The sequence below is a fragment of the Miscanthus floridulus genome, chromosome 13, assembly GCF_019320115.1.
Source record: "Miscanthus floridulus cultivar M001 chromosome 13, ASM1932011v1, whole genome shotgun sequence".
Taxonomy (NCBI): domain Eukaryota; kingdom Viridiplantae; phylum Streptophyta; class Magnoliopsida; order Poales; family Poaceae; genus Miscanthus; species Miscanthus floridulus.
The window spans coordinates 44,905,099-44,916,979 of record NC_089592.1 but is presented as its reverse complement, the minus strand read 5'-3'; the positions used below and the strand labels follow the sequence as shown (position 1 = coordinate 44,916,979).

General features: G+C 43.1%; 1 protein-coding gene across 1 annotated transcript in view; it reads left to right on the top strand.

Annotated features, from left to right (window-relative positions):
- Positions 1-2,175: 2,175 nt before the first annotated feature.
- The window catches only part of LOC136499769 (formin-like protein 6), a 42,572-nt gene continuing 32,866 nt past the window's right edge, over positions 2,176-11,881 (top strand). Inside the window, exons 1-12 of the mRNA XM_066495303.1 lie at positions 2,176-2,602; positions 5,225-5,925; positions 6,103-6,324; positions 6,410-7,262; positions 7,362-7,490; positions 7,572-8,517; positions 8,606-8,732; positions 9,797-9,868; positions 10,268-10,370; positions 10,481-10,609; positions 10,691-11,636; positions 11,725-11,851. Of these exons, the coding sequence (XP_066351400.1) occupies positions 2,530-2,602; positions 5,225-5,925; positions 6,103-6,324; positions 6,410-7,262; positions 7,362-7,490; positions 7,572-8,517; positions 8,606-8,732; positions 9,797-9,868; positions 10,268-10,370; positions 10,481-10,609; positions 10,691-11,636; positions 11,725-11,851 (4,428 nt within the window). The 5' untranslated portion in view covers positions 2,176-2,529. The remainder of the gene's footprint in view (positions 2,603-5,224; positions 5,926-6,102; positions 6,325-6,409; positions 7,263-7,361; positions 7,491-7,571; positions 8,518-8,605; positions 8,733-9,796; positions 9,869-10,267; positions 10,371-10,480; positions 10,610-10,690; positions 11,637-11,724; positions 11,852-11,881) is intronic.

Below are 11,881 nucleotides of genomic sequence, written 5' to 3'. Positions count from 1 at the left end.
GAGTTTTGCTTTCCCGTGAAACTGCGTAGAAGCTACAGTATTCCATAGGATAGGAAAGATTACTTTCCTGTGTTCCAAACGCTCTACCGTCCTCCCGTTTCTGTGTTTTTGTTTCCTTTGATTTTCCTACGAAAATCCTTTGTTCCAAACGCAGCCTGATATGTTTCTATTACCTTCAGCAAATGCAAGCTAGCGGTTACACCAAGCGGCTGTTGCATGCATCGAGATGGGCATGGATGCACCAACAAGGCCGGGTTCGATCATCTCCTCACTCTCCAACCAAGACTGTCCGGCCATCCCTATGTGCATGGCCGTAGCGATCCGACGTCGACGAGAAGCACTGGCATTGTTAGCGCCGACTGTCTTCTCATCTTTCAGCAGCAAACAACCGATTCCCTTCGATCACCATCTGCCCTGATCTGTGAGCAACTCGAGTTATATCACCATGGTGTGCGCATATGCATGATATGTGTACCACCTGTGTGGTATAGTGTCCGGCTGAGTATACTCACATCGGAATTTGCAGCACTTTTTTAAAACTATTTGACAGCACTCCTGTATTGCTTTCTACTTTTGGCAAATTCGATTTTGGCAACACATTATTAGGGCATGTTTGACAAAGCTTACAATAGTTTCACGAGCTGTTGTGAGCTATTTTATTTACCAAACACTTATCTTATTTTAGCTTTCTTCTTCATTTCTCTCTCCCATCCATGCATGAAGCTGTTGGTAAAGTTGTTTCATCAAATAGTTTTTCCAGACACAGCTCAGCTTTGCTCATGAAGCTGTTTTCCAAAAAAAATAGCTTTACTAGTAAAGCTAAGCTGTGCTAAACCAGCCCTCTCTACGTGCTCTCTAATCAAATAAGTTGATTATTTTCTATTGCAAGTACATGCCAAATTGCTTCTTTAAAAAAGTAGGATAACGCTGCACAACACTTTATTCGCCCAGGTACTACAACTACGAGCATCCAGGAGAGAGCCAAACCAAGCCAGAGCAGAGAGGATATGACAGCTCTTTGCATTTTTAAAGCAAAAAAACACTTAGCCCGTGTTTAGTTCAAAAAAAACTTTTCAAAAAATACTATAGTAGTTATTACATCGAATCTTGTAATACGTGCATGGAGCATTAAATGTAGACGAAAAAAAGTAATTGCACAGTTTGGTTGGAAATCACGAGACGAACGTTTTGAGCCTAATTAGTCCATGATGAAACACTAATTGCTAAATAAAAATAAAAATGCTACAGTAGCCAAATTCCAAACTTTCCCCAACTAAACACGCCGTTATATGCATTTCACTAAAAAAACACTTCTATGCATTCCTTCCAACGCGATTTCAGTTTTGGCAACACATAGTACTACATGTTCTTTAACCAAATAAGCCGATTCTTTACTTTTGTCAAAATTATTCCTTCAATTTCTGCAGCAACATAATATGATTATTATATCCAAACTATGATTTACACAATTAAGCAATATTGGTCTCTATTTCTTGCATTTCATGTACGGACCAGCATGTGTTCTTTAGGAATTTCCGTCGTGAGGAATCACCTAGTTATTTATATTTGTATGGATCTAAAAGAAATAATTATTAATAGATAATTATTATCTGCAGGGATCAAACAGGGTCTAAGTGACGAAGTTAGAGAGCAACATAATTAGTAAGGTTTTAAATCTCTAGCTATAGCTGTTTGAGGCCGATCAAGCTATTTGTGTTTAAATAGAACTTAGTGGCTATAGTCTGCTATAACCTCATTTAGTCTCCCCATTTAGCCTTAACTATAGCTGTTATAGAGGTCATCCGTTAAATATCTTTAGCCGGAGATTTAAAACCTCGATAATTAGACGTGGGAAGGCTATTGCTAGTGAATACCAACCCTAGCCCACCATGTCAGCGAGCGAGAGCGAGTAGACAGAGTGTAGCCAAAGCATTCACCATACTTTTTAATAAACAAATAATATTTTTCTATTATAATAAATTAGTATAAACATCCGCCTAAGCAAAATTTCAGCTAATGGCCTGAAAGTCGCTTCCCCTGGACACTTATTACGATAAACTGCCACGTTGCAGCACACTGGGAAAAAAAATGAAAAGTGAAATGGGAAAAGGACAGCTGCGTCGCCTTCATCTCGAGTGCAACAGGGACACAAGGCAACAAACGCCATCTCGCCCAATCTAGCTCACTCCGAAAGATCAAACGCCCCACCTAAAACACCATTAAAGAAGCGCGCACACACACAAAAAAAACTCTCTCCGTTCCTCTTCACACCAAAGGCAGGGGAGGCGAAGAAGAGGACAAGGGGCGGAAGGCTGCAAACCCTAGCGCTGGGTCGAAGCAACGTCGTGCGCCAGCCACAGGCGCCAGACCCGCGTGCACCTGCATTCGCGATTCCTTTACCTTCACGCGGTGGCAACCCCGCATCGTGTTGTGCCGCGCGTTGTGCCAGGACGGGGATCCATGGCATTGTCGGCGCGACGAGGCTCGTGGTGGTAGGGCCCCGCGGGTGGCGGATCCGGGAGACGCGGCATGGCGCTCTTCCGCAAGTTCTTCTACCGCAAGCCGCCCGACGGGCTCCTTGAGATCACCGAACGCGTCTATGGTGCGTCTACCCCGTCCAATCCCCCCACCTTGTCAATGCCAGTGTCTATTTCGCAGGGGAATGCTCTCTGTGTGGTGGTCTGATATTCGTTTCCATTATCAAATGCCGTGGTAAATGTGTCATGGCAATGCGGCGTTACTAGAAATGTTTCGGTGTTTGTTTTCCCCCCTCATTGGTTTGTCGTGCAAATGTCTTTCACTTCCTTCTGGTGAGAGTCTGTGTTGAGATCAGACTGAGGAAATTTCAGCGACAATCGACCTTTAGCAACGCTACTTCAGCGGACGTGCTGTTATAGAGTCAGAATTTTTACCTTCTAAGCCATAGTTTCCGAATTGCTTTGGAGGACACTGTACCGAAACAACTGTTTGTCTACAGTGTTGTTAGTTGCATTGCCTCCTGTGTTGCCACGCGCAATATGGTTGAGTGTATTGAGGTTAGCCTACCAGGCATTACTTCTTTTGTTTTGGATTGCTAAGGCCAGTCTCAGTGGGGGCTGTCATGAGAGTTTCATGAGCATTAAATAAGTTAACAATTTAGCAAATATGCTGACATGGCACAATGTTGATGAAGAGAGAGAAGAACAAAGTTTCATAGGAAGTTTCATGGGAATGAAACCAGTCCACAATGTTTCCAACACATGGGAGCCTTGGAAATTGGGTCACGAAACCCCCACTGAGACTTGCCTAACTGCTCAAGGATGGGCATGGTTCAACCATGGAGCGATCCATGCACTGTGCATAGGAGCACCATTCAATCCATTTACATTAACTTGTTTGACTCGATGCCCGAGTGGACATTATGGGTTGAGCATTCATACAAGAAGCGGAGCTGGTGTGGTGCCTGGCATCACCTTGCAGCCCTGTGCTCCATGCAAAGTAGATTAAGGACTGAATAATCAAATGCTTCACAATCCCATTTAAAATGCGCAATCATTGAAACCTAGTTAAATTGATGAGAGAAAATTAGAGAGATAAGAGATGTATCAAACAGTGCTGCTCTGCTGCTCAGTAAATTACTGAGTAGCACTTGGAGCTGTGAGCTGTGTGCACCAACACAACCACACGCCGATCTGCAGCATGGCCAGGTGTTTTGTCCCTGCACCCATCTACCGCTTGTCGAGGGTGCTCCACGCACTGTGCGCAATTGCCACACACTGCAGTATCTAGCTCTATGTGCCCACTGCAGCTCCTCTAGGATCTTCATGGCTGCAACCATCTGCCGCTTGTCGGGGTGCTCCACCACCACATGCAGACACTGATCTGCTTGAGAGAGATAGGTATGAAAGGCTGTGGTGTGGAACTGGAGGATGAGGTGGTGCCGGCGCAAAGGAGCTGATGGGCAGAGTGTGATAGAGGGGTGGGTAGGTTCACTTGACCCTATGGGGTTGATGGATCTCAAAGTGATGACCAAATAAAGTCTAATTTGTGGGGGCGGGGCAGCTACCCAATTTGCCAACCTAACATGCCTTTCCGGAGTTGATGAAACATCTGACAAGTGATACTGTTGGATTAGAATTTGTTATGGAATGAATTCTGTCCATTTGTTACTTAGTAAGAGTGGTCTGCAAGGTGTCTTTGTTTACTATTCCGTCATTGTTGCAGCACAAGTGGTTTCCTGTGTCTCATGAGAAAGCTTTACCATTCAGTCTTGTGACTGACCATGATGAGGTGGACCCGAATCTTGTATCGAGGCAGGCCTGTGGTCTCAAAGACAGTCACATACATTTATTTTCATTTTAGACACATTTGGGCACATGGAAAGTTTTTGTGTAACCAAAACTTGTATCCTGTAGGAGATAATGTAGGCTTTTGAGACAAGTCCATCTTTCTGAAATTTTGTGGCAATGAAGTCCAACCTGACAACTTCAGATAATTTGACATGGAATAAATGTGTATGATTTGAAATAAAAAATTACTTATTCTAATTAAGATGCATCACTCACTTGTCACAGATGTCACAGGGACAAACAATAAGAATCACACACAAAAAGAAATAAAGTTTCCAAGAAGGGCACTACAGATTTGGTGCTCTTGACTTTGGTGGAGTACTAGAATAGAACATGAGTCAGGGCCTGCTAATTGTAACAATCAGTAAAATGTTGGTATGTCCATTTTCGTATGGCTTACTAACTAGCCCTTTTATGTTCAACAAGCTTGTGACTAGCAAAACTTCACTGTGAAAAAGGAATACAGAGAGAAGCCCAGTTATATTTAGTGTACTGTTATATACTTTTTTCTAAAGCAAATTGCAGCTAGTCATTGCAGCTGATTTTGTTGGTTAAAGTATTATTAAACATAGCAATGGCTTGTGATGCGTGCATTTTGTTTCTTTTTGAAGTTTATAATTTGCAAAGTATACTGTGGAACATCTGGATTATATTTTGTTGCTCTCCACTATATTCCTTTGTTTTATGAATGTTATCGTCTCCTATTCTCGTGTCAAGATTTATGGGGAAAATACAAATCCACTCGTACATGTTAGTAGATCCAGCACATTAGCCCTCCAAAATGCGCTGAGATTTGTGCAGATGGTGTTACAAGACTTGATTTCAAAAATTCATTTGGTGAAGTTTTATTGGCTTCCTACTAAAATGTTTCTTGTCCCTATCTTGTGCATTTGTAGTGTTTGATTCTTGCTTCACAACTGATGTCTTCGATGATGATAAGTACCGGGATTATATTCGTGACATTGTTGCACAACTTCGGAGCCACTTCGCTGATGCTTCATTTATGGTCTTCAACTTTCGGGATGGAGACAGTCAAAGTTTACTGGCGAATATATTATCAAGCTATGATATGGTAGTTATGGACTACCCCAGACAATACGAGGGATGCCCACTACTTACAATAGAAATGATTCATCATTACTTGAGGTCAGGGGAGAGTTGGCTCTCTTTGGGCCAGCAAAATGTCTTAATAATGCATTGTGAGCGTGGTGGCTGGGCTGTACTTGCATTCATGTTAGCAGGACTGCTGTTGTACAGAAAGCAGTTTATTGGTGAGCAGAGGACACTGGAAATGATTTACAGGCAAGCTCCTCGTGAGCTGGTTCAGTTGTTGTCACCATTGAATCCTATGCCTTCTCAGATAAGGTACTTACATTATATATCTCGGAGGAACGTGAGCTCAGAGTGGCCACCTCAGGACCGGGCCCTTACTTTAGACTGTGTGATACTAAGAAACATTCCAGGCTTTAATGAAGAGGGAGGATGTAGACCAATATTCCGTATTTATGGACAAGATCCTTTACTTGCTACAAGTAACACACCTAAGGTGCTATTTGCAACACCAAAAAGGAGCAAATACATTAGGCTTTACAAGAAGGTTAGTTTTTTTTACCACTTTCTGCTTCCAGAACTGGCAAATTCATTGTTTTGTATCTGGCATGCAGAGTGAGAACACATAAAGTTGCTGAATTATATTCTTTAGATTTTCTCATATGGCATGCCATGGCTCTCTCTCGAGTTGTAATAGTCATTGAAGTTTACTTCTGTTACCCAGGCAGACTGTGAACTGATTAAGATTGACATCCACTGCCATATTCAAGGTGATGTTGTCCTTGAATGCATTAGCCTTGATGCTGATCAAGAACGAGAAGAGATGATGTTCCGAGTAATGTTCAATACAGCCTTTATCAGATCTAACATTCTGATGTTAAACCGTGATGAAATCGATATATTGTGGGATGCCAAAGATCGATTCCCAAAGGAATTCAGAGCTGAGGTATGTATTTGTTGCAGTGAATCAGTGATTTTTTTATCTATAAGTTATGCAAAAGTTTATAATTTGTTTTGTTCTCTGGTTAAAGGTTCTTCTTTCAGAAGTGGACACTGCCAATCAGTTAGGTCCCATGGAGGTGGCAGGTATAGGAGAGAAGGGGGGTTTACCGATTGAAGCATTTGCAAAGGTTCAAGAGATGTTCAGCAATGTGGACTGGCTAGATCCGACAGGGGATGCTGCAGTCCAGCTTTTCCAGCGACTTACTTCGTCAGAAAATATTCAGCTGAGGCAAGGATTCTTGTCTCCAAGTAAGAAAGAAGCAGAATCATTAGAGCTTGGTTCAATCTCTCCAATCAACAAGCATTATGACAATGTTCAACAAGAACCAAGCAAAGTTGAAGACGCCACAGTCTGTGTGAACAAACTGGAAAGTGTTGGTCGACAGACATTGATCTTGTTGGAGCAAGCCACTAATTCTGAACAATCTGAAGTCAAAACTGGAATTTCTGTTGTCCAAGAAAATCTAGGCTCTCTAGTTCACAAGGTTGACAGTAACGCCGAACAGTCAATTTCACTAGAAAAGGCTGTTCCCTCTACCATGAAATCTATTGAACCAGTTCATAAGGATCAAAATGCTAAACTTGATGAGCAACATGGTTCAGGTCAACGCTCTTCACCCACTATAATTATGTCACAGCGATTTCCAATTTCTAGTTCATGCTCTGCTCTTTCTGGCTACTCCAGTCCTAGATCACTTTCAGCTTGTCCAAGATTTAATAGCGCGCCTTCAGCCCTTGGAATTACAGCTCTGTTGGAAGACCATGCTGGAAGTGCTGAGAATTGTTGTGGTTCAACTGTAACCTCGACCACAGTATCAAATCTTTCTACTGGTGTAATCCAAATTACATCAAAACGACCATCAGGACAGCATCCAACAACAGGTGTAGCTTAATTGATACTCTTTTGTATTGTATGCATATCCTCAATTCCTCATGTTACCACAATCCTTATTTTAATACTTTGACCTTTGGATGTGACAGGTACTCCTGTTGTAACAAAGGGTATGCCACCACCACCCCCTCCACCCTCGCCACTAGATTTGCTGGTATCAGATTCTATTATGATTTCAGAAGCAAAAGACTCATCTCAACCTACCCTCAACAATTCAGGTTAAGTCGTAATGCATTTTAAGAATACTTTTTTTTTCTTGTATTTTTTCTTTTTATAATTAAACTGTTTCCATGTCGTAGGCCTTCCATCTCATCCAGAGAGACGATCGGCATTTCAGTTACTTGGAACTACTAATCTGTCCACACATCATCAGAAATCCTCAACTAGTGTCACAATTGAATCGTTGCCAACTTCTGCTCCACCGACGCCCCCACTGCCCCCGCCATCATCAGTTTCTAGTTCTTCAAGTATTTATCATATGCCTCCATATTCTCTGTCTGTCACTCCAATTTCATTCAGACCTCCAGCACCAGCTGCACCACAATCACCACCCGTGCCACCCCCGCCTCCACCCGTGCCTAGGCCTTCTCCTGTTAGGGCTCATGCACCACAACCGCTGACACCTCAACCACCTGCTTCAAGTTCATCTCTTAAACTGTCAGGGCCACCTCAATTCCCACCTCCCCCACCGCTACCTGGGTGCTCTCTCAGTAGACCTCCTGCACCACCACCACCTCCACTACTTGCTTCTACTTCATCTACTGTTACTCCTGCTGCACCACCTTTGCCTCTATTTGCATCTACTTCATCTCCTGTTAGGCCTGCTGCACCCCCTCCACCACCTGCTCCAACATTATCACCTATCAGAGCTTCAGCACCGCCTCCGCCTCCACCACCTGGAACAACCTCCAGTCCACCTCCACCCCCTCCACCATGCTATTCATCAAAACAATCATCCAGCCCCATGGGCAAATCGATGCCATCACCTCCTGTTCCACCACCACCCTCCCATGGAGCTTCTGGTAACATTGTACCCCCGCCAGCACCTCCTGGCGGTAATGCTAAACTGTTTGGTCCACAGGGGCGTGGACCTGCACCTCCTGCAGGTCCAATGTCAAAGAACTTTCAATCTGGCCAGGCTGTGTCCAGAAGGTCAAATTTGAAGCCACTTCATTGGGTGAAAGTAACAAGAGCAATGCATGGTAGTCTGTGGGCGGAGTCACAGAAGCCTGACGAAACTTTAAAGTACCTCACTGGCACCTTGAATAAACTTGTTAATGATCATATGAATTGGGATTTTCATACTAATGTGTCTTTTGGGTGACCTGCACAGAGCCCCTGTGTTCGATATGTCAGAACTAGAAAATCTTTTCTCAGCTGTACTGCCAAGTTCAGATTCAAGGCGTACAGAAAAGTCAGGCAGTCGTGCATCAGGGTCGAAACCAGAAAAAATTCATCTTGTGAGTTGTTTTACCATCATAGCATTTCTCTGCACTCCAGTTTCTTTAACTAGTGTGCAATTGCCCTGATCTTCTTTTGTGAAGATCACTTCCTGCAATATATGTTACGCCATCCCAAAATATAAGTGTGCTTTGATTTTGTGTGGTCTTCAATATCACACTTTGACATTACAAAGTGTTTCTAAATACAGATATAAACTACCCATTTTTGTAGCACAAACTTTTCATATGATCATTAGACTAATTATTGGTCAAACATAGTGAATTTTGAATATCGAAGTACGTGTGCGCCTTATATTTTGGGATAGGAGTACTATTTTAGTTGAACACGGACATTAGTACTCCTTAGCACTTACACCTGTTTCTTTTTTCTTGTACGAACTATGGTAGGACATATCCCTTTCCCCTTGTTTCTATTGTCCTGGTCACGTGCATTAGAGTTCATACCGATTACTACTGCTACCAGTATTACATTGTACAAAGATGTGTATACGTATCCAAGGACAGTTCTCTTGGTATATGCCATCCTTTGAAGTCCCTTTTTCCTGCCATCTCCTAAAATCTAGTATTTCAACATTTTATCAGTTCAATAGTTGAAAGTGCTTGTACCAGATTCACATAGTCGTTACATAAGATACTTAACAGTTTATCGTGTGTTGTAAAAAAAACAGTTTATCGTGTGGCTGTTTTGCTCTTATGTTTTTCTTTTCCCTTCTGCCTGTTTCATCTTGGTTTGTTGGCATGCCATTGTAGGCATCTGTATCTACTATTTAATCTTTACGCCTCATCAGGGGTGGAGCTTCATTGGGGCCATAGTGGGCCATGCCCCCCCCCCCCCCCCCCCCCCCCCCCCCCCCTCCCCCCTTCTCATTTTTGCAATTCTATAGAGGATGTTATAATATTTATGTATATTCTGTTAATGAAGCTTTATAATGGCCACCCTAACACTCCCTAAACTATGTATACTCTCATGTTTGGCCCCCTCTGTATTTATCCTCAAGCTCCACCACTGTGCCTCATTGTTCATGCTTACTTCTTCTCATCCAATGTGTTCTCTATCGCAGATTGATCTTCGCCGGGCTAACAATTGTGGAATCATGCTTACCAAAGTCAAAATGCCACTGCCTGACCTAATGGTAAGATTCTATCTTCCGCAACTATTTTCTTACTTTGTTAATTTATTATCGGTGTAACATACTGAAACATGCATCTTATAGCTGCCTATAATTGTGGGGAAGTAATTCTCAAAAAAAAAAATTGTGGGGAAGTATAATAATGGTCAAAAGCAGTTTGTACTTAACGTGGCGAAGTTAGTGGGACAGCTAATGTTGTGTGACGTGTATAATTGCATCTAGTGGAAGTAATTTGGAAGGAATTAAGAAGTGCATCTGTGGTGTTCCTTTGTCCACACAATCCCTTAGTATCTTTGTTAGTAACACTCTTTCTCTCCTTTTCTTTTCTTTTTTCTTTTCTTTTTCTTTTTCTTTTTCTTTTTCTTTTTCTTTTTATTTTTCTTTCACTTTTTTGGAGCACAGAGTGCAATTCTGGCTCTGGATCATACTGTCCTGGATGCTGACCAGGTGGAGAACCTTATTAAGTTCACCCCAACTAAAGATGAAATTGAACTTCTAAAGGTAGGACAACAACAGGTGTAGCTTAATTGATACTCTTTTGTATTGTATGCATATCCTCAATTCCTCATGTTACCACAATCCTTATTTTAATACTTTGACCTTTGGATGTGACAGGTACTCCTGTTGTAACAAAGGGTATGCCACCACCACCCCCTCCACCCTCGCCACTAGATTTGCTGGTATCAGATTCTATTATGATTTCAGAAGCAAAAGACTCATCTCAACCTACCCTCAACAATTCAGGTTAAGTCGTAATGCATTTTAAGAATACTTTTTTTTTCTTGTATTTTTTCTTTTTATAATTAAACTGTTTCCATGTCGTAGGCCTTCCATCTCATCCAGAGAGACGATCGGCATTTCAGTTACTTGGAACTACTAATCTGTCCACACATCATCAGAAATCCTCAACTAGTGTCACAATTGAATCGTTGCCAACTTCTGCTCCACCGACGCCCCCACTGCCCCCGCCATCATCAGTTTCTAGTTCTTCAAGTATTTATCATATGCCTCCATATTCTCTGTCTGTCACTCCAATTTCATTCAGACCTCCAGCACCAGCTGCACCACAATCACCACCCGTGCCACCCCCGCCTCCACCCGTGCCTAGGCCTTCTCCTGTTAGGGCTCATGCACCACAACCGCTGACACCTCAACCACCTGCTTCAAGTTCATCTCTTAAACTGTCAGGGCCACCTCAATTCCCACCTCCCCCACCGCTACCTGGGTGCTCTCTCAGTAGACCTCCTGCACCACCACCACCTCCACTACTTGCTTCTACTTCATCTACTGTTACTCCTGCTGCACCACCTTTGCCTCTATTTGCATCTACTTCATCTCCTGTTAGGCCTGCTGCACCCCCTCCACCACCTGCTCCAACATTATCACCTATCAGAGCTTCAGCACCGCCTCCGCCTCCACCACCTGGAACAACCTCCAGTCCACCTCCACCCCCTCCACCATGCTATTCATCAAAACAATCATCCAGCCCCATGGGCAAATCGATGCCATCACCTCCTGTTCCACCACCACCCTCCCATGGAGCTTCTGGTAACATTGTACCCCCGCCAGCACCTCCTGGCGGTAATGCTAAACTGTTTGGTCCACAGGGGCGTGGACCTGCACCTCCTGCAGGTCCAATGTCAAAGAACTTTCAATCTGGCCAGGCTGTGTCCAGAAGGTCAAATTTGAAGCCACTTCATTGGGTGAAAGTAACAAGAGCAATGCATGGTAGTCTGTGGGCGGAGTCACAGAAGCCTGACGAAACTTTAAAGTACCTCACTGGCACCTTGAATAAACTTGTTAATGATCATATGAATTGGGATTTTCATACTAATGTGTCTTTTGGGTGACCTGCACAGAGCCCCTGTGTTCGATATGTCAGAACTAGAAAATCTTTTCTCAGCTGTACTGCCAAGTTCAGATTCAAGGCGTACAGAAAAGTCAGGCAGTCGTGCATCAGGGTCGAAACCAGAAAAAATTCATCTTGTGAGTTGTTTTACCATCATAGCATTTCTC